The 20655-nt window shown below is 43.3% G+C and overlaps 1 protein-coding gene across 17 annotated transcripts in view; it reads right to left on the bottom strand.

Moving 5' to 3' along the window:
• Positions 1-20655, bottom strand: part of eya4 (EYA transcriptional coactivator and phosphatase 4) — a 535797-nt gene that overhangs the window by 74164 nt on the left and 440978 nt on the right. For all 17 annotated transcript variants that reach the window (XM_070885523.1, XM_070885521.1, XM_070885537.1 and 14 more), the window contains 2 exons: positions 18337-18473; positions 7287-7370 (listed from right to left, as the gene is read on the bottom strand). In XM_070885523.1, coding sequence (XP_070741624.1) covers positions 7287-7370; positions 18337-18473 — 221 coding nt within the window. The remainder of the gene's footprint in view (positions 1-7286; positions 7371-18336; positions 18474-20655) is intronic.

Below are 20655 nucleotides of genomic sequence, written 5' to 3'. Positions count from 1 at the left end.
TGAGCTCCTCGAGTCTCGTCGCCGAGAGCGTGCAGAAATCAAGCGCAGGCGGTGGAAAGAGCGTGCGGCAAACCAGTCCCACCCACCTCTTCCCTCAATGACTATCTGTCCCACCTGTGGTAGAGACTATGGTTCTCGTATTGGATTGTACAGCCACCTAAGAACTCATGTTATGAGTGGAAGCAAGTCTTCCTCGATTCCGAGGGACTGCCTATGATGATGATAAAACACATCAGACACTCCGGCAGGCACCATTACTTTTGCATATTGCACCAGTTTGAGGAAGACTGTTGATACTTCCTCCACCTGACTTTAATTTTAAGACTGGGATCTCGATTCTTCACACCCAGTACATTGATAAACCATCGACAGCGAGAAAAGATTCACTGATTACAAGTGATAGCTGCTTTTCTTTGTAAAAATAAAAAAGTTATCTTTGCATTTAAAGTAAATCTCAGCTTTATTCATTTCAATGAGGTTGTTATTTTTCTCAAAATTCACACCGTTTCCAACACTCTGATCCTGGGAATACTGGACAATTAGAAATATGTGGAACATTTTGGCAGAGGCATGTTACATTAATCTGCAGAACATCAAGAGGAAACTACACATTTTATTTAATTAATAGGAAGCATACATTGACCAAAAATAGCGTGATGTTTTATACATTTAACGATGAAACATAAATGCAAGCTGTTGGATGGAGGCAATAATGCAGGCATTTGAGATGAGTGCTATCAAATGCTATGTTTTCTTCTGGTTCCCTTTTGACTTGGTTGCATGATCAGACACAATGGGGCCTAAAACCTTCAGCCCTAATGGCGGATCACCTTTGAAACTAGGGCGTTAGAAGGGCAGCCAAGTCTTAATTTTAGATATGACCCAGAAACACCAATCTCTACCCAGAAGATTGCTACAGTCCACCCAAACATGGCTCCTGACATCAGTGTGGGCAGTGTCAAGTGGAGGGATTGCTCATGATGGAAATTTCCTCGGGCTTCCGACTTCCCAGTGATCTGGACACTCGGGTGAACATGGCACACAGATCAACCAAGGAGGGATAGTGAGGCCAACTGGGGTCTCCTGGAAATGACCACTGGAATGTTTTAATTGGTTCTCCTTTTAATGTGTCGATCATGGGGAAGTTTACACTGAGGGGCAGGAGGCTGCTGGCAGCCCTCCCCAAACAGCAATCCGGTGCCACATTTCCTCCCCCCCATCCTGTAGTGGAGGCGCAAGATACACTCATATTGGTGCTTGCCCAACCTATGTTAATACATTGAGGCTGGCCTGACCATGCATACTTCTGTGAGCAGACCTGATGATTTTTGAGGTTGTCATGTATTCAACCAGCAATGTAACCCATGTATAATCTGACCTAAGTTATACACCTTGATACACCTTAAATTCCTCAGGGCATGCCCTGTATGTGGCTGCCCAGTCCCCATTCAGGACACATTTCTTGACTAGAGACAATAGCGGGTCTCTATTTGGCCAGACTTTAATCTGACGGGCTGTCACGGGTGAGCCTTCGCTTCCGAAAGCTTCAACAGCCATGACCATCTCAGCAGCATGCTCGGTAGCCCCCTCAGTGGTGGCTAGTGGGAACCTGCTGAGTGCATCAGCGCAGTTTTCGGTGCCCGGTCTTTGCCGAATTGTGTAGTCATAGGCGGCTAACGTGAGTGCCCACCTCTGTATGCGGGCCGATGCGTTTGCATTTATGGCCTTGTTGTCGGCCAAAAGGGACGTTAGGGGTTTGTGATCTGTCTCCAGCTCAAATTTCCTGCCAAACAGGTACTGGTGCATTTTCTTTACCGCATATACACATGCGAGCGCCTCCTTTTCTACCATCCCGTAGTCCCTTTCTGCCTGGGACAGACTTCTGGAGGCATAAGCTACCGGCTGTAACTGACCCTTGGCATTGACATGCTGCAACACACACCCGACACCATAGGACGACGCATCGCACGTTAACACAAGTTTCTTACATGGGTCATATAGCGTTAACAGATTGTTGGAACATAACAAATTGCGTGTTCTATTAAAAGCCCTTTCCTGGCTGTCCCCCCAGACCCATTCGCGACCTTTGCGTAGGAGCACGTGTAACGGCTCTAGCAGCGTGCTCAATTTGGGAAGTTACCAAAATAGTTCAGGAGCCCGAGAAACGAACGCAGCTCCGTCATGTTACGGGGTCTGGATCGCTTCCGTTTTGGACGCAGTAGGGCTGATCCCATCTGCTGCTACCCTCATCCCCAGGAATTCTACCTCTGGAACTAGGAAGACGCACTTCGCCTTTTTCAGTCGCAGCCCTACCCGGTCTAGTCTGCGTAGCACCTCCTCCAGGTTGTGGAGGTGTTCTTCAGTATCGTAACCCGTGATGAGGATGTCATCCTGAAAAACCACCGTCCCTGGAATCAACTTGTGGAGGCTTTCCATATTTCGTTGGAAGATCGCGGCGGCCGAGCGAATCCTGAACGGACATCTGTTGTACTCAAACAACCCCTTGTGTGTCGTGATGGTGGTCAGCTTCTTCGACTCACTCGCCAGCTCCTGGGTCATGTATCCATGTGGACTACGCAGGTCCTTTCATAGGAAAAATGTTTTTGGTTGTAGTAGACGCCTACTCCAAATGGATCGAGTGTGACATTTTAAATTCAAGCACATCCTCTGCCACGGTAGAAAGTCTATGGGCAATGTTCGCTGCCCATGGTCTACCGGCCATCTTGGTCAGCGACAATGGCCCGTGCTTCACAAGCACTGAATTCAGGTTAGGAGTGTCTCCCACAGGTTCACCACCTAGTGGTCAATGTTCTCAAGGTGTATAACTTAGGTCAGATTATACATGAGTTGCATTGCTGGTTGAATACATGACAGAGGTCATTTTAATTATTGCAACTGATGTGTGGGTCCAAATAGTAGGCTAGCATCAACCAAGAGTACAGTACCATTTGGGCAACAAAGAATATCTGTCATATAAAAATTTTATTTTCACTTTTAATCAGTGTAGACAGCCATTTTGAGTGACCTGCTAGTCATTTTGTTCAATTTAATGATGTGGGTGTTCATTGCAACAAGAAGCATTTTAACTCTATGATCTGCAACTGTACACAAAATTTAACGCCAAGCCCAATATCCGTTAGCTTGTCTGTAACTGATGGTTTTATTTGAATAAATTTATTATGCTACTTAAGAGTTTCCAGTTCTTTCTCCAGTTTACATATCTTGACAAATGTTAATGGTTGCAAACATTTAGAAAATTCTACAATGTTGGTGTGTTTACGTGACCACTGACAGGTATGCCTCTGTACCTTGAACATAAAGCTTCATTTTAATACTGGTATAGCCTAACACAGTTTGTCAGAGAATCTGCTGCATTACAGAAGCTCCAAAAACAACTCTACCTTTGGGATAGATCATCATACAATAATATAATTTCAAGCCAAAGAGATTTCTCTTCTTTCAAAGTATCTGTGAAATATGGTGAAGTTTTAGTGAATAACATCCACCCCTGTTTATAATTTGGCAATTCTTTGCACTACTTCGCCAAGCCTTCGACAAAACTTGAAGGGATAAAGCATCAGTGTTTAGCAATGTCACGTATACAGCCTACTTAAGACATTTATATTGTCGCTCACTCTGGGGCAGGGAATACATTTTTGCAAATATGTTTATGCCAAAAGATGCAAGTGAAATAAATCTAAGCTGCCTTCCAAGATCTCTGTACAAGTTTACAGGGAAGTCTCTAAAGGGCCAGTTACAGTGCACAGTTTGCAATGATGGCAATGGTTTCAGCTGTATATCAACACAGACTGTAGTGTAATTTGGGCGTGAAGCCTCCTGAACAGACTTGGATAAGTAATAGATTGATACTGCTTTCGTTTCACACTTCCTGCAGTATAACTTCAGCCATTAGGAAAGCCTGGTTTAAATAGTTCTCAGTTGATCCCAGTGGCCTAAATTGGATTTTTTTGGGGGGGAGGTGGGGGCGGGAATGTTTGAATGTGACTTGCCAGACCAAACAAAACTACTTCAAAAGCTCTATTTAAGAAATAAGAGTTTCCCAATAAGGCTCAAAAAGAAACATTATTACTTCCATTTATCTAACAATTCAAATAAAGCAAAAGAAAAGAAAATACAGTCTTGTCAGCAAAGGCACTAAAGCATAAAGTTCAAGCGCTGGTCATGTGTTGCTAGTCTAACAGTAACTTGACTTTACTTCATAATTTTGGTGGTCAGTCAGCAGCACAAGCTCAACTAATCAGTTTTCACAGATCGAATTGTGGAACTGACTAGACTGGAAGTGACACCGGCTCAATTTTTGGATCGTGCCCGATCTGTAGCGCTCCGTAGAGCGCCCTGTTGGGAATGCCTGTGAAAGCAGGCGTTCCAAGCTGTAGCGGCTGCAGTCAGATAAGGTGTGATTGTTTAAAACATTTTGTTTTGCGATTTATGTTGTGGTGGTGTGAGCTATGTATTGGGAATGTTTTTGGTATTTTTTTCAGGTTCACCCCCCCCCCCAAGCCTCTGATATGGTGCTCTGAGGCCGGCTCTTTAGCTCGGGATTTTCCCTTGCTCAGCTGGCCTAGCGCTCTAAAAGAGACATGCAACAACTCCCTGAGTTACTCCAAACTCCAGGCCCAGCTGATGAATTTTGCGGTGGCAGACGCAAACCATTGCCTGCACAAAATTTACTGTTCCGCCCGGGACACCGCCCCAACTGAGGCGTGACCGAACTTCTACCACATTCTTTCAGAAGAAGGTGTGGACCGATTTTTAAAAATCACAGAAATTTGGGGGTTTGAACACACTGAACACCTCTCTGTCAACAACACTAGTTGATTAGTGCGATTGATCTAAACACCCTTTAATTAAAAAAAATGCGCGTCAGCTGCCGGTTACGCTATGCTGTTACAGGCTCCCGGGCCAGCAGTAGTAATTACCTCCCTCCTTCCCCTGAGAGGAGTTTCCTTAATGCAGGTGGGAATAACACCGAGAACATGTCCAACATATTTGCCTGGGAAATCGGCCAAGGTGAGGGGTACAGGCCTGGGGTGGGCAAAAGTCTTGTGCCACCAAAGATCCAACAGCTTAGGGACCAGAAGGAAAATCGCAGTTGGAGAATTGCGATGGTGATGGTGATCTTGTTCATTTTATATCTCGTAAAAGCTCAGCTGCCTTAGTTCTTTAGAACATCAGAGACCTGCATAACCTGAACTCTGATTGTTTCAATTGATATCTGATGCTGCAAGTCTCCATTGGTGTTACTATGTCATAAAGAAACTAAATTAGATAACACATAAACATGAAAAAATAAAGTAAAGTATTTGGATAAAGATCAAAATATAAGTAAAAAATAAAAGTCAACTACAATTATGTTACATTAAAAAGTGAATGCTGGATATTTGAAATAAAACAGAGAATACAGAAAATTTTCAAAAAGAGAAAGGTAAGTTAACATTCTGAGTGGAATCTGCCACCAGAACTGACAAAAGATTTCCACCTGAAACTTACACCTATTTTTTCTCTCTTTCAGATGCTGATGAACGTGCTGCGCAAAGCTGTAATCGTGAGTGATCGGTGTCAGCTTGGGCACCGCTGCCATGTGATATTGTTGGTAGTCAGCTGGACAACCCGTACAACTACTGATGATCAAAAGCCTGATGCTTTTTGACTTGATGGGTAATGATATCGCTGGCAACAGCTGTCATTTTTTTTTAGTTTTATTAAATTAACTGGGGAGGGAGATCAAAGATTTTATAGCAGACTGACGGTACAGGAAATGCTTGTGTAATAGAGACTTTTGTGCATTGATACATCATCAATTCCGCAATTCAAAGGCCGTTCTTCAAAACCCTAGGTGGGCTGCATGTAAATTTTGCATTGCTGCTCATCTGAACAAAAACAATGTCTGTCTGTGACAGTAAGTGATATTTTAGATCACCCATAGTTAGAAGTTAGATTTGGTTCTTTAAACACAAAAAAGGGAAAAAAAAGAACATGTGGACTGAATACAAAAATTAAAAGTCAAATACAGTAGCAAATTGTATAATGTAGCAAACAGCAACGCCAAAGCTTCCTGATCCAATTAGACTGCGGCTTTAGATACTAGCCCTTATTTTACTATTTTTAATAAGGTGTGGGTCACTGACCCACTCCTGGAAAAATCCAGGATCACAGGCACATTGACCCCAATTGACTGTTGAACAGATTTTACAAGCTAGCGAGCATAAATCCTCAAGTTCTGTCTGATGTGACAAACTACTGACCGCAAAATTCAAGGGTAGGCTTTGGTTAGTCTCCCATGATGGTGGATGTTGCCGGTGTGGCATTCTGCTTTGTTAATGAGGATACTACAAAAGTGGACTGCATGCTGAGTGATGGCTGAATCCTCCATCTCCCACTTGCCTAACTGATAGCAGTCAACAATTAATCCTCTGAAAGTCAGATACAGTCATCTCGACCATGTCTGTTCCGCGAGCTAAATGCCTTTCCTTCTGAACATAACCACTGTTGCAACTAAATACTTAATCCAAGAAGATCAAATAATTTCAAAGGTTTGCTTGCCCTTATATGGTTCTTGTGGACTTTTTAGTAGCTTTGTTCCTTTTGATATTTACTATGGAATTAGGGCATTTCGCAATATATCAGATGAGGCAGCGATTTAAACTTTTAAAGAACGAGCTGAAACTACTATTTTAGAAAGTAAAAATGCAATAAAACTAAAAGGTAAAATGTCATATAAACAGCATTAAATTATTTTGCACATATTTGTAAAATTAAGTACCTTATGACTAGATCCACAGAAACTGAATTGATTTGTAACTTTACAGCATTGTAATCTGTTTTCCTCATACACCAGGAAATCTTTTTATAAAAGTACTTTCAATAATAAATGTCACAAATAGATTCACATTCAGTAACAATTTAAGAGCAAAACGCATTCTAAACTGGCTATGCTTTACTCACATTATGTTAAGGAGAATGTTCAAAAGCTTTTTTAAAATCTTAGTGTTTGTCTATAGTAACATCTACCAGTACTCTCAGACAGAGGTAGCCTCTATCCGTTGGAAGAAACAACAAAGTTACACAGCTTGGCTGCAAACTCTAGTCCCTGCTGCCAAATGTATGCCTTTACACGACAAACACACATCACTGGGAAAGTACCTAGTGCAAAGTAAACAAATCATGAAACCTAGAACGAAGGCAGACACTCCTCATAAATAATAAAGTCCTTTTTTATACACAAAGAAATGAAAGCAAATTGCACGGTCGGCTTAATTTCTTACCTTACCATACTTTTGTGCATACGATCCTGTGAGCAAAGAATGAAAGATGATGATAGTCTCATCCAGATCCCAGACAAATACTCGCTGTAAATATAGAGACAAACAATCAGTGAAATAATACATAATTTGCATCAATGCCGCAAAAATAGTATTTATTTTTTATTGCTGATCACTTTAAAAATACAGAATATATATGATACCTGTATTGTAATTGCCTCTCCTTATAAGCACATGAAGTGCAAATGTATTTCTCACATCAAAGCATTATTACCATGTATATGTGCTTGATTCTGAACTGCCCTCTGAAATGGCCTAGTAAACCACTCAGTTGTACCAAAACCGCTACGACAAAGTCAGCACTGTGGGCGTACCTTCACCACACAGACTGCAGCAGTTCAAGACAGCGACTCACCACCACCTTCTCAACAGCAATTAGGGATGGGCAATAAATGCCAGCCTTGCCTGCGATACCCAGATCCCAGGAACAAATACATTTTAAAAATGTATATGTATATATACAACTGAAGCATCACTTCCTCACTTTTGAATGCTAGCCCATTTGAAAAAAAGCCCAACATTCCATTAGACTTTCTGATTACTTTTTGTACCTGCGCACCAGCTTTTAATGATTTGTGTAGGTGGACACCCAAAATCCCGTGCTTCTCCACAGCTCCTAATCTCTCACCATTAAGAAGCCAATGACTCTGAAAATATTTTCAAGGCCAACATGTGATGTATATGCAGGGCCACTCTCTGTGTGCAATACAGTGATTAGAAGCAGGTCTTTATAGTCAATGTGTGTGCTTTGTGCTATTCTTTTTGTCATCTTTTCTGATAAATTACATACTGACTTCTCTTCAAATGTTTTGAGAGTTTTTGAAAGGTCTTCCCATCATTTTCTTTTTCAGATTATCCTTGACGTACTTTTTCTGGCCACACTGTTGAGTACTTGCCTTCTGTCACTTGACTGTTAAAATGTAGCTTCGGTCATTGGCCACTCTGGTCACGTATCCAGTGAGTGTAGCTGAGTTTTCTACATTAGCAATAGGACTTCAGTGTTAGTTATCTTGCCTGACCAATGGAGGCCCCACATGTGAAGTCTATTGTAAACTATCAATGTTTCACAGTTGTGTGGTAGTAAAGTAACATGACTGCATGTTAAATTTGATTCTTCAAGCAGCCTAGTTTCCTTGTCTTAATTTGTCCATTCAACATCACCCCAAAATATCAGAGAGATTTCAAATAATTTCTCCTGAGCAATTACATTTTAGATAAAGAATCTTGCAATGGTATATTGACCTCTCCCTCCTCCCTCAGATGGATCCTGTGCTCATTACATCCTTGTTTCCTCAGTTTGTCAAAAGCAGAGATTGTCCATTCACTGTGAAGTGATACCTATTGACTGAGGTGTCACTGGAAAGAATACCATCATTGGTGGCTGTGAAATTCTGCATTGTGCCATTTATTTAGCTGTCGGATTTTAGTGCCAATGACAAAATGCTGACTGGTAAAAGAAAAATGATCTTCTTCAAATTGCTAAGTCTGTATCATTTCGCTGAATGGTCTACAATGACCTGTAGATCCTGTTATGTGTGAATCAGAAATGTCAGCAAAAAGGAGTTCACACAGAAGTTGTTCTCTGACATTGTAATTGGCTGCATTTGTCAGAGATTGCTGTCTGCTCTAACCTTCATGTAAACTCCAATATCTAGGTTGCTGTTATTGTATCAAGCATGACTGCAAAGAATAATCCAAAAAGGCTGGGCGCTAAAATAAAGCCCTGCTTGATAACAATTTTCTGAAAATCATACCACTAGCTAGAGTTTATTTCCATCTTTCCTACCCCTCCCCGAGTATCAACGGTTGAATGCTACTACCAGAGCTGAGGCAATGTAGGACCAACAATCACTACCCAATTGTCTCATTTGAGTCCCAGTTTTATGAGTGACAGAGAAAAAGCTAGTGAGGGACTGCATTTATTTCCACTAAAACCCTCACCGCATTTAAAAAGTACTTGGGCATGCTACGGACCAAGAGCTGGAAAATGGCATTAGGCGGGATAGCTTTTTTTTGGTCAGCACGATAGACAGATTGGCCTCCTTCTGTGCCGTAAACTGCTATGATTCTATATGATGAATACAAAAAGACAGCTGCATGGTTACTGAAACCTAGAATGTTGCCTGGAGCTGTGGCCTAAGTAGAGCAGGGTTCCAGCTGTGCATTGCAAAATAAGTTGAATTAAAAAAAAAGTAAAATTGTAATTACAAACAACGTATTTAAATGCACAGAAGGTATTGCCACCAGCTGCTCCAAGTGTAGCAACTGAAAAAAATGGCTCCTGTGTTACATAAAGTCCGCTTAGCGGATATTAAGGCAGCTAATGTTTTTCAAGTCAATGGTGAATGTGAAACAAAAAAAATTGGAGAGGTAGCAGATTTACTGCTCGCACCACTGGCTGTAAATTCACTATTATCACCACAGGGGAAATCATGCATCCTAAACTGATCAGGTTTCGGGAGGGAGGGATGGAGGGTGGGGGAAGGGGGTCAACTTTTAGCCTGTTGAATACCACTGCAGGATTCTTTATTTGAGAAAAAGTGTACTTGCTTAGGAGAAAGGTTGTGAAATCTCTAATGTTTTTGGGTGAGATTGAATGGACAAATTAAAACAAGGAAACTAGGCTGTCTGAAAATATTTGGACAAAGGGCAGAGTAAAGTAAATTGGTGCAGTTTCAATTAAACAATACCATCTGGTTGGTTTAATAGTGTGTTAAGTAAAATAATAATAAAAACAACCCTAGTTACTATTGCACCAGCTCTTGTTTTTGAAGTCAACATTTAATTCATTTTATACTAGAAACAATCTGAAGCGAGTGCACATTAGTTCAGTGCTGGCACAGGTTTGACTGATACTTTTCACTCTCTAACACAGAAATGAATTGGCAACATATGCTTAGGATGCATGCATACATATAATGCTGATTACAACACAGAGCGTAGAGCGCCATAACATTTACTCAACTGAGAATTAGCTTAAAGGGATATCATTACACCTGAAAGGTGGTAGGTACAATTTTGTCATATTTTATAAGCATGATGTCACTTGAATAATAGGTCATTACGTTACAACGTCATTGTCGTGATAATGCATTTGTAACTTTGTTCCTTAAAGTGACAACACTTCCTACTTCCTTAAAATGACAACACCCCCTGTAAAAATATGTGACAGTCCAACCTAACTGCTACTCTCTATGACAATGAGTTCAGTGTAAACAGGCCTTAAACCAGGCAGGCGCAAACAGCTTTTGGTCCTTTTAGGTTAATAATAACAAGTGCATTTATATACAAGTGCAACCTCCCAAATCCAGAAACCTTGGGACCGAGACCGTTCCGGATTTCGAGTATTTCTGGATTTCGGAACCTAATTCTGACATCTCGAATCCGGAAATGCCTGGGCCTAGGTTAGGGTATTTCTGGATTTTGGAACAGAAATCCAAAGTCCCGAATGCGGAAACCCTTCAGCCGACTTTAGTGTACGCTGTACAGGATCTGTATTTTCCGATTTATCGCTGTGTACTGACAACTTAATGCACCATTCAGGACTTCGGATTTCTGTTCCGAAATCCAGAAATACCTGAACCTCGGCCAAGGTGTTTCCGGATTCGAGACATTGAAATATGTTCCGAAATCCGGAAATACTCGAACCTCGGCCCAGGTGTTTCCGGATTTGGGACGTCGGAAATATGTTCTGAAATCCGGAAATACCCGAAATCCGGAACGTCCTCGGTCCCGAGGTTTCTGGATTTGGGAGGTTGCACCTGCATATAAATGCACTTATTATCATTAACCTAAAGGACCATATACAAATGGATGTCTTAAACCTTGTAATACTTCTGGATGCCCTTGTAATTAAAGAGATACCCTGAAAAGGTAATAAAATTTAACTTTGACTTATTTTATATCTCTTGCAGTATAGTCTGGCTTAATGACTGTAGCTGTTCTGCATTCGTTGAACATGCTGATCATTGAGTGTAAGAAAAAAATGACGGGTTTTCGGACGACTATTTTCTAATGCGCCCTTTAAAAAATATGTGCGTTGTTTTAAAAAAAATGTCCGGGTTTCGGAACATTTTCTGGATTTCGGACGACCCTGCCATTGATCAGCGCGATGTCTGAATTTCAGAACATTCCGGTTTTTGGAACTCCAGATTTGGGATGTTGCACCTCTACCACTTTAACATGTCTCACATCAATTACATCTGAAGTGCAGCATCTACTGTTCCGAGCTGGGGCTAAACTATTGAGAGAAGAATCATTAGAAAAGAATTATACAGCACATTTATAGCTTCTAATTATGTAGAATTTAAAGTCTGACTAAAGAATGATTTCTAGAAGTAACAGTTACCCTGTTGCATTATGTATACTATTTTAAAATCGATAATTGGGTCACTACATTCCATTTAAAAATGTATTGAAAACTCTTATAGCAGGTCTGTCGATGGGAAAATCAATGTTAAAAGTGCAATATTTGTTATACCTGTAGGTGGTGCTGTGATAAAGGATTCCAGTGTAATAAAGGGTTCTGCTTTTGCACTAACATTACGTGACAGTGAGATTTTTTGATATATTTGATTTATATAGTGAGAGTACATGTAGTCTAATGGAAAAACATGCTGCTTTAATTCTGCCTAGAGTAGCAGGCTCTGGCTACTGGGTGGTGTTATGCACATTGAAGCCTATTCTTGTGTTGTTTTGTTATGTGGTTTTCTGGTTTGAGGTCATTAAAAGATAAGTCATTCTTTAATATTTGTTTCAAAATGTAATCTTTGCTTAAAACATATATATTTTTTCTGCATCCCCCATTTGAACAGCTGTAAATCTATACCCTCACCCTGTGATCATCCTCTTCTACCGACAACAGCGGCCTCTACTATCAATGAGCTCTGCCCAAGCTCTTCCTCCCCACAAATAGCTCCCATCTTGGCTCATGATTTAGCCTTATGATCTATCCCCTGCCACTGTTGCAAATCCATCTCCCGCTCTTGCTGCTAATGGCTCTCCTGTTGGTGCGGCCTATTGTCCACCGCCCCCCACCATCTCCCCGATCACTCCTCTACTGCGGCCGATGGCTCCTCCTTCATCACTGCAGAACTTCCCTGAGGCTGTGGCCAATTGAACCCCCAGCCCTGCTGCCGATCCATCCTTGGCTACCACCATCACTGCCTCTCCTCACGGCTCCCATTCTATTGCCTCCTCCACTGATGACCCTGTATTACCCCCTCCATCACTGAGCATTAATTACAGTCCTAGGCGCCAAGTTACACCCTGTGAGTAGGGATGGTAGTTCAGTGGTCCAACATCACTGTCTCATGGAGGACCAATGCTGGCCCTGAACTCTAACTGCCCCCCTTCAAAACCTCGTGAGCAGCAATGGTAACGGACTTCCTCCTACCTCACTGAGCATCAATATGCACCGTGGACATCAACATCCACCTCCCCTTTTCAGTGAGCACCAATCTCTCCTCTTGACTCCAGTACCTCTTTATCCACAAAGAGTTTCAATAGCACCACCCCTTCCCCCGACGCCCCCCCCCCGGATTCCAATCACACCCCGCGGCCCCCAATCCCCTCCAATCCACTGAATATCAGAGGAAACCTTGCATCCTCCCCCATCCCGAGAACCAAATCCAATCTAGTAGTCGTGCAACACTGCTCAGCACAACACGCACCCTCCCTTGCTGAAATCTGGCCCTGCGGGAGACAAGCCCAACTCACTGCAATTGTCCCCTCCAACCTGCTGAGAGGAAAACCCAAACCTGCGTGACGAAAGGGCAGCTCAGAGCAATTCTCCTATTACCCGCTGAGATTAATTTGTAGGGCCTGCTGTAGGGAAGGGGAGCTCCCTTGCCCCACAACGAGATAGCTTCCCTGCCTTAGTTCCCCTGCCCCCATTCCCCTCCCTATACCGCTCCCCAATTCGCCTGTTCCGCTGCTCTTTCTCTCTCCCTTTTCGTCTATCCACCTTTTCCTACTTATTATCTCTGCTTCTTATTATCTCTGCCCCGGATCCAATTATCAACTGCCCACATATAGCCCTGCTTGACCTGAATACTGAACTTGGTCTTGTTCGCCATTGTATTTTCAAAGTTGGGTATTTCATACTTGCACTCATTCTTTCCAAGAAACCGTGTTCGATTCCTCTTTGAAAAAAATCATGTCACAACATATGTTCTCTCAGGATTGTCTAAATATTCTAAACATTAAATCCTTGGAAAGCTGCACATTCCTTTGCCAATATTTCTAAATTATTGTTCTGTAATTCTGCACCTCTGAAGCCAGACATCCATTACAATCTTTCACCTGTGATGCCACAGGTTATTACCAACAGCCTCCTCACCTGTGCAGTTCACTCATCCTGACATAATTATTTGACAAATGGAATTGATAAAATAAAATTACTGCTGTGCTTTTATATTGTGCAAATTAATGATGTTCAGAAGATAAATTACTGACAGACAGGTTTTTCCCCCACTTCAATTTCAATTGACCACCAATTCAAACCAGTTCAATGCATCCACTTTGCCGATAGGTCTTTACTGGTCTGAGCTAGGATTTTCAGCAGACCTACTGGTTTTTGGCTTGTGTTTATGACTCCCAAGGCTTCATTGATGTTGGTGATTTAGGGCTCAATTTTCCCCAAAGCCGTTTTTTGGGCGTAATTGAAGAGTTACGCCCTTTTTATTTGGACCCAGCAACGGCAAAAAAAAATCATCCCACTTTCCCTGTTTGAATTGTTGATTTTGGCGCCGCATAGCCCGTTCTTTAGCTTTGGGGGGTGGAGCCTACGATCTGCATCAAAAAGATTGGGTTGCCAGGGTAACGAGGGACACACTGCGGGCTGAGGGTGGAAAGTGAAACATACAACACATTCTGGCCAGCTCACAGCATCCTGCACAAGCACCTTGCACATCGCAGCAACTTACCAGCATGAAATTATTAAAGAGTTTATGCCAAAAGTTTATCCCCCCTCCTCCCGGTGCCGCTGCTAACCCTGGCCGAAAGGCCTCCCCCACTCTCTCCTCTCCCCCCACCCCACCTCTCTCCTCTCTCTCCCTCTCTGCTGCTGCTGTCCGGGCCGTGGAACTGCATCTGCTGCACTGATTCTCTTACCTGCGCCGATTTTGTTAACTGCCCAGAATGTTTTTCCATAATGGTCACATACGCCGCCCTGAGAAAAATTGGAGTAAATTGGAGCTGGTCAAACTTGCTTAAATAGCCAAAATTGGCGTGGGTGGCAGGATACGCCCCCAATGAGGTAAAAAAATTGTAGCTTAAAAAAATCCTACCGAAGTGAATTACGCCAGTGCAGAAACTTTGGGGAAACTTGGAGATTTGAAATTACTCCCCAAAAAACGGTGCACACCAAACAAACGGCGCAGATAATTGGGGAAAATTGAACTCTTAATTCTGGCCATTTATATATTACACATTGGGTCCTACATATTTTACTTTCCAATTTAAGATACAGCGATTTACAATACCAAAGCAGAGCACTGACTGGTACGTTAATGCTGCTAATTGCAATGTTAATTTGTTTTTTGCTATTCAGTTTTTTCCGAAGTTTCTAGCTAGCGAAACACTGCAAAAAGTTCGATTTGTTAAATGTGGATTAACTATTCAATCAAGAATTTCTCCTGATTTTATCTTTTCCTGAAGGATTTCTCTTCCTTTCCTGGCGCCACGGGGGAAACGTTAACTACCCCACAACAGGCGGTAAAGTGTCTGGGGGGTTAAAAATAAAAAATAAATCAGTTAACCCGACCCCAAATTTCTCATACGTGTCTGCCAACATTTGTACGGTGGCGGGCTGCGTGGCATGTCTGTGCCCCACTCTCAAGAGAAAGGACACCTCATTATAATATTTAAATTAGGCTCCCACAGTGCAGGTGGGAGCCTGATTTTAATTTAGGACACGTTTATTTGTAAAACCTAAAGCTCTGATTGGTTTCCTTGGAGGATAAGACATACCCAGCAGTTTCTCTGGAATGTGTAATTAGAACTGCCGTGCCTACATAACCAGTGACTTTGCAAAGTGTAATTCGAGCCATTCTGACTGCTGACTCCAGACACAAGAGCTCACTTGGAACAGACAGGGCTCACTCTCATGGGTTAAGACCTTCTCCCACCCCCCAAATAAGTTCGTGCCCCCACCCCCCACTGCCCAATACCTGATCTAGCCCCTGCCCCTAGCCCAAGTTTCTGACCTTCTTCCCCCCCCCACCCCGTCAGGTTCCTGATCTTCTCTCCCTTCCCAAGTTCCTCTCCCATGGATTCATGACCTTCCCCTCCCAACAAGTTCCTGACCTTACCCCCCTCCACCTCCACCCCCGTGGCATCATAGATGGGGCATTGTGTGTGGGTTACGGATTGTTAACAGGTTTATTGGGTATGAAGTGAATAGTGACAGAGTCGTGACTTCCGGATTTCGTCCAGTCCAATTATATCACTTGCCACACATGCACCGAGCTTTCCGAAAAATCAAATGTCGGGGGAGGAGAGAAAGAATGTGGTATGGGTGTAAAGGGCGTGGGGTTGGAATAATGTGATCCGTTTTACCATCTGGATCACTTTCAACACTCTCACCCCCCACTCTAGAGCTGGATCAGGTTCTTCCACCATCCCCACTGTGCTCCCTGTGCTCTTTACCGCCCCCCCCCCACCCACTGAGTTCCTGACCTCCTCTCTGAGTACCCTCTTTCTCTCTCTCCCCTCTGATCCCCTCTCCCTCCTCCCGGTCCCTCTCTTTCCCAGTCTCGCTCTCTCTCTCTCGCTATCTGCCCCAGTATCTCTCTCTCTCTCTGCCGCAGTCCCTCTCTCGCTCTCTCTTTTCCAAGTTTCTCTCTTCCTCTGCCCCAGTATCTCTTTCGCTCTGCCCCAGACTTTCTCTCGCTCTGCCCCAGTATCTTTCTCTCGCTCTGCCCCAGTCTCTCTCTCTCTTTGCCCCAATCTCTCTCTCTCTCGCTTTGCCCCAGTCTCTCTCTCTTTCCCAGTCTCTCGCTCACGCTCTGCCCCAGTCTCTCTCTCGCTCTGCCCCAGTCCCTCTCTCGCTCTGCCCCAGTCTCTCTCTCGCTCTCTCTCACTCTTTTCCGGCTTCCTCGTATATTGTACTGCGCCTGCGCGACCGGATCGAGCGGGCATGCGCAAATAGGTGTCCATGGCACGCATGTGTAGAAGGACACAAAATTGTTCGTGCAGATAATCACTCCATTTAATTTAACGGCTGCGGGCCGGGTTTCACAGGCCCCTCCCTTCCGATTGGCGGTCCAATCTCCTCTCACCTTCTGCCCCGCGATCTCTCCCAGCTCCCCCTCCCTCATGATTACTGATCTTACGCACCCCACCCCCCTTCCACCAATCTTTCCCAAGCAACCTCTTTAGAATCTTCTCCTATTCATGAAGGCATGATCTCAAGCTGAGATGCGGTTCCATTGTTGGCCCTCAGATGCCTTGCAGAACATAGGAACAGGTGTAGGCCATTTAGCCCTTCGAGCCTGTTCTGCCATTCAATGAGATCATGGCTGATCTGCGACCTAACTCCATATACCCGCCTTGGGCCCATATCCCTTAATACCTTTGATTAACAGATATCTATCAATCTCAGATTTAAAATGAACTGACCCAGCACCAACTGCCGTTTTGCGGAAGAGAAACAACTTGTCTATGTCCATGAGCCTTTGCAATGAGCATCCTCAGGTTGTTCTATCGTGGCATCATATTTGAGCCCGATTCTGTACTCACTCAATGCTCCCACACAAACACTTTCCTGCAGTTCTGTAAGAGCAGGTTTTCACCTGCATAGCCTAAGGGTGCTGCAGCCAACTGTCATGTTCCTTATCATCATCATCATAGGCGGTCCCGCGTATCGAGGATTACTTGCTTCCACACAAAAAGGGATTAGTTCATAGGTTTTTCAATGAAGGACCTAATATTCCAGGTCCAGAACTACATGTTGAATGGTGGAAGATGCCTGTGTGTGGATTTTTTAAACATGTGGTGACCGTTGCACACCAGCCACCACACAGGCTTGACAGAGCTAGGTCTTGGTCCAATGGCAAGGGCCAAGACGACTGGAGACCAGCTCTGCTGCATGAACCTAGTGCGCACACATGTCACACTGTGGGTTGGCCCATACTGCCCCTGGGCCTTCGCCTCTTTTGGGCCCCGAACTCACCCTAACCCTGCCCTAGTTGACGGCAGCTAGTTCAGCACAAGCCAGGAACTGAACTGAAGCTCTCTGTGATTTATATGGCCCAGTAACCACACTCGATTGTGCATTTACTGAGTGAGCCTCCAGGGGATCCCTTTAACATTTTTATAAATGTTGGGGGGTTGCGGTGGTGGAATGGGGAAAAGTAAAATCACTATAAAAGCTTACTGAAAAACATAGTGGTGTTCTTTATAATAACAATAGTATGAAACAATAACATTTTTGATAGTGATTTATTTGTTTTTATAGTGCTAAATGTACCATCCAACTCCTTATGATGGCAATGCATAAATGAACACAGAATGAACTCTCAACAAATCTTAGTTCCAATGTCCATACTGGTGCTTCTGGATCTTTACTTTTTTCCCGTAAAGTAAATGTTTGCAATACTTCTGTCCATAGTTCTAGAAATGTAGCTGCAGTAGAGCTAATGACATTACTGTGTACAATAAAACATTTTCAGCCATTTTTAATTCTGCTGCTACTCACTCAATAATTTCAGGTTGATTCTTTCCCTCCCAGAAAGCAATAGAAGCAAATATACAGTCTGACAACGGAGTGCTCGCTGCAGCCATCGTCCTACTGCACTATCATTACCATCAGGAATAAAATCACCTCACACCAACTTTATGTACCTCGGCTGAAAACTTATTTTATGAACCAGGTTTTTTGGAAAGAATGCTTAGCTTGTAGTTCTACATTAATATAATGATGCTTGCCATCCAACCTTTATTGCAAAATAAGTGTAATCTTAAGTTTTCATCAATTAAAGTCAGGGCATACCTCCAAGTCGTTGTCAGGAGGTGGTGATGGATTATTCTTCCTTCCCCTTCCCCGTGACTTTGACCCTGAACTCCTACACGTTCGCTCATCCAGGTCTTTGATTGGTGTTGATGGGCTCTGCACTGTATCAAACTCCCCTGTAAAAGCAACCATTCAGATTACAACTATCATCTTGAGTTTTTCTGCATACGAGGTATGAGCGTCCACCACAAGTTCACACTGCTGCAGGAACAAAGTGATTTCTGATGATTGCACAGCATTCAGTTTGACAGCGGTACAGCAGCTGAATAATTATGTATAAAGAAAATACACCAGGCACAGAAAAACAAACAGTTAGGCAATTTATTTAACTGTTGCCACAGCCAGAACTATTAAGGTTCTGTGGTGTGGAACTCTCATTTTTTTATTCATTTGCAATAGACATTTGTACGGACTGCCTAAGAATCTACGAGACAGCTGGAGTGAATTTTCGATTATCAGGAATATTTCCATTAGCATAAAATGAATGTATGGAGGTGCTGGGAGACCTTGGGCTTGAAAATCTCTGGCCTTCTTGCGCACTTCTGCTGTGTCTGGTGGAGGCCAGCAGAAGTGCTGTAACTTTGCCAGCTGTGGCTCAGTTGGTAGCACTCTCGCCTCTGGGTCAAAAGTTTGTGGGTTCATGTCCCACTCCAGAGACTTAAGCACAAAATCTAGGCTGACACTCCAGTGCAGTACTGAGGGAGTGCTGCTCTGTTGAAGGTGTCGTCTTTCTGATGAGACATTAAACCGAGGCCCTGTCTGCCCTCACAGTTGGACGTAAACGTTCCCAGGGCACTATTTCGAAGAGGAGCAGGGGAGTTACCCCCAGCGCCCTGGCCAATGTTTATCCTTCAACCAACATCACTAATAACAGGTTATATAGTTGTTAACATTGTTGAGGGCTTATCTGGTCATTTGTTTGTGGACCTTGCTGTGTGTTTCCTACATTACGACAGTGATTACACTTCAAAAGTACTTAATTGGCTGTAAAGCACTTTGGGACGTCCTGTGGTCATGAAAGACGCTTTATAAATGCAAGTCTTTCTTTCTTTATATGCTAGGTCCAAGCCTTCCCAGCTAATTTTCTCTGTCTGCCCCAAATGTGGTCCCCTGCATCATGGGAGTCTCTAGGAGAGAGGACTCCCAGGCCAAGAGTTTCCACGTTGGCAATGGGCCAGTACACTGAGCAAGAGCAGGCGAGCCAGCCCAGTCCAGAAGAACTAGGGCCAATGAGGAATTTTGGTCATCTCTCTGAGTGGGCAGCCAAGTGGTGATAGAGATGCACTTCTGGTGTGGTACATATTTGTTCACGATACTAAAATTAAGTGCCCCATACAATCCTGTATACTTAGGCTGGGATATCATGCATGTGGATTTTCAGGCTCCATATCTTCAGTGATCTTGCCTGGTCCTACTTTAGAAATCGTCCATGAAAATTTCTGCTGGGTTTTCAATATGGGAGCTTCGTTATGCATGCAAAATACAAAAACCAAGGAGGAATATTGTTATAATTCTGCCTGTAAGATGTTTACATGGTGTCTGATGGTTTTGTGCTTGAATTTGTGAGTGAATGAGCTGGGAGAGGAAAAAGCCTTGACTTCCACCCTTTCACCCTCTCTCATTCCCTCTATGTTTTCACCACTAATGATATCCAGCAAAGCATCTTTGAATTGACTCACAGGCTTGAAATTGTAAGGCCCTCTTCCCATGTAGGGTTGCTCCCTCTTTTTATGAACAACCTTGTTCTGCCAGTAGAGTAGTGTTGAGAGGTGGAAAGTTTCAAAAGCACATAGAGTGATTCCTGAGTGTCTGTCCTGCATACCAGTGTATGTGAGTAAGCTAAGTTGTGTTAAAATGATTTGCTGTGTGAAGCTCTTTTAAGATGTTAGTGTGTCAAGGGCTTCAGTTGAATGTTGCAGCTCGAATGTGTGGCATGCATGGTAAGCAATGGAAGAGCTGTAAGGTTGTCTGAGGGCTTTGCACGGATCAGCAGTAAATGCGTAGCAGACAACGGGCAACTCTTTGTGGAATGCTGACTTGTAGCAGCTATTTAGTATATGGCACTTTTGGATAGCCTTATCTCAGAAACTTTGTTAAGGTAACCATCTTCTTCAGCATCTGGTTCCAGGTTTTGCAGGAGGATCAGTTCCTATGCCACTCAATCATTTGCCTAGATACTCCATTTGCTGCCTCCACTGTTTTTTCCCCTCCACTTAAGTAGCTGACTATCTTTACTGCAGCTGGTAAAGTATCTGCAGCAGCCTCAGAAATCCTGTAATCCCCACCACCCCCCCCAGC

The sequence above is a fragment of the Pristiophorus japonicus genome, chromosome 7, assembly GCF_044704955.1.
Source record: "Pristiophorus japonicus isolate sPriJap1 chromosome 7, sPriJap1.hap1, whole genome shotgun sequence".
Taxonomy (NCBI): domain Eukaryota; kingdom Metazoa; phylum Chordata; class Chondrichthyes; family Pristiophoridae; genus Pristiophorus; species Pristiophorus japonicus.
This window is presented reverse-complemented; position numbering and strand designations above follow the sequence as displayed.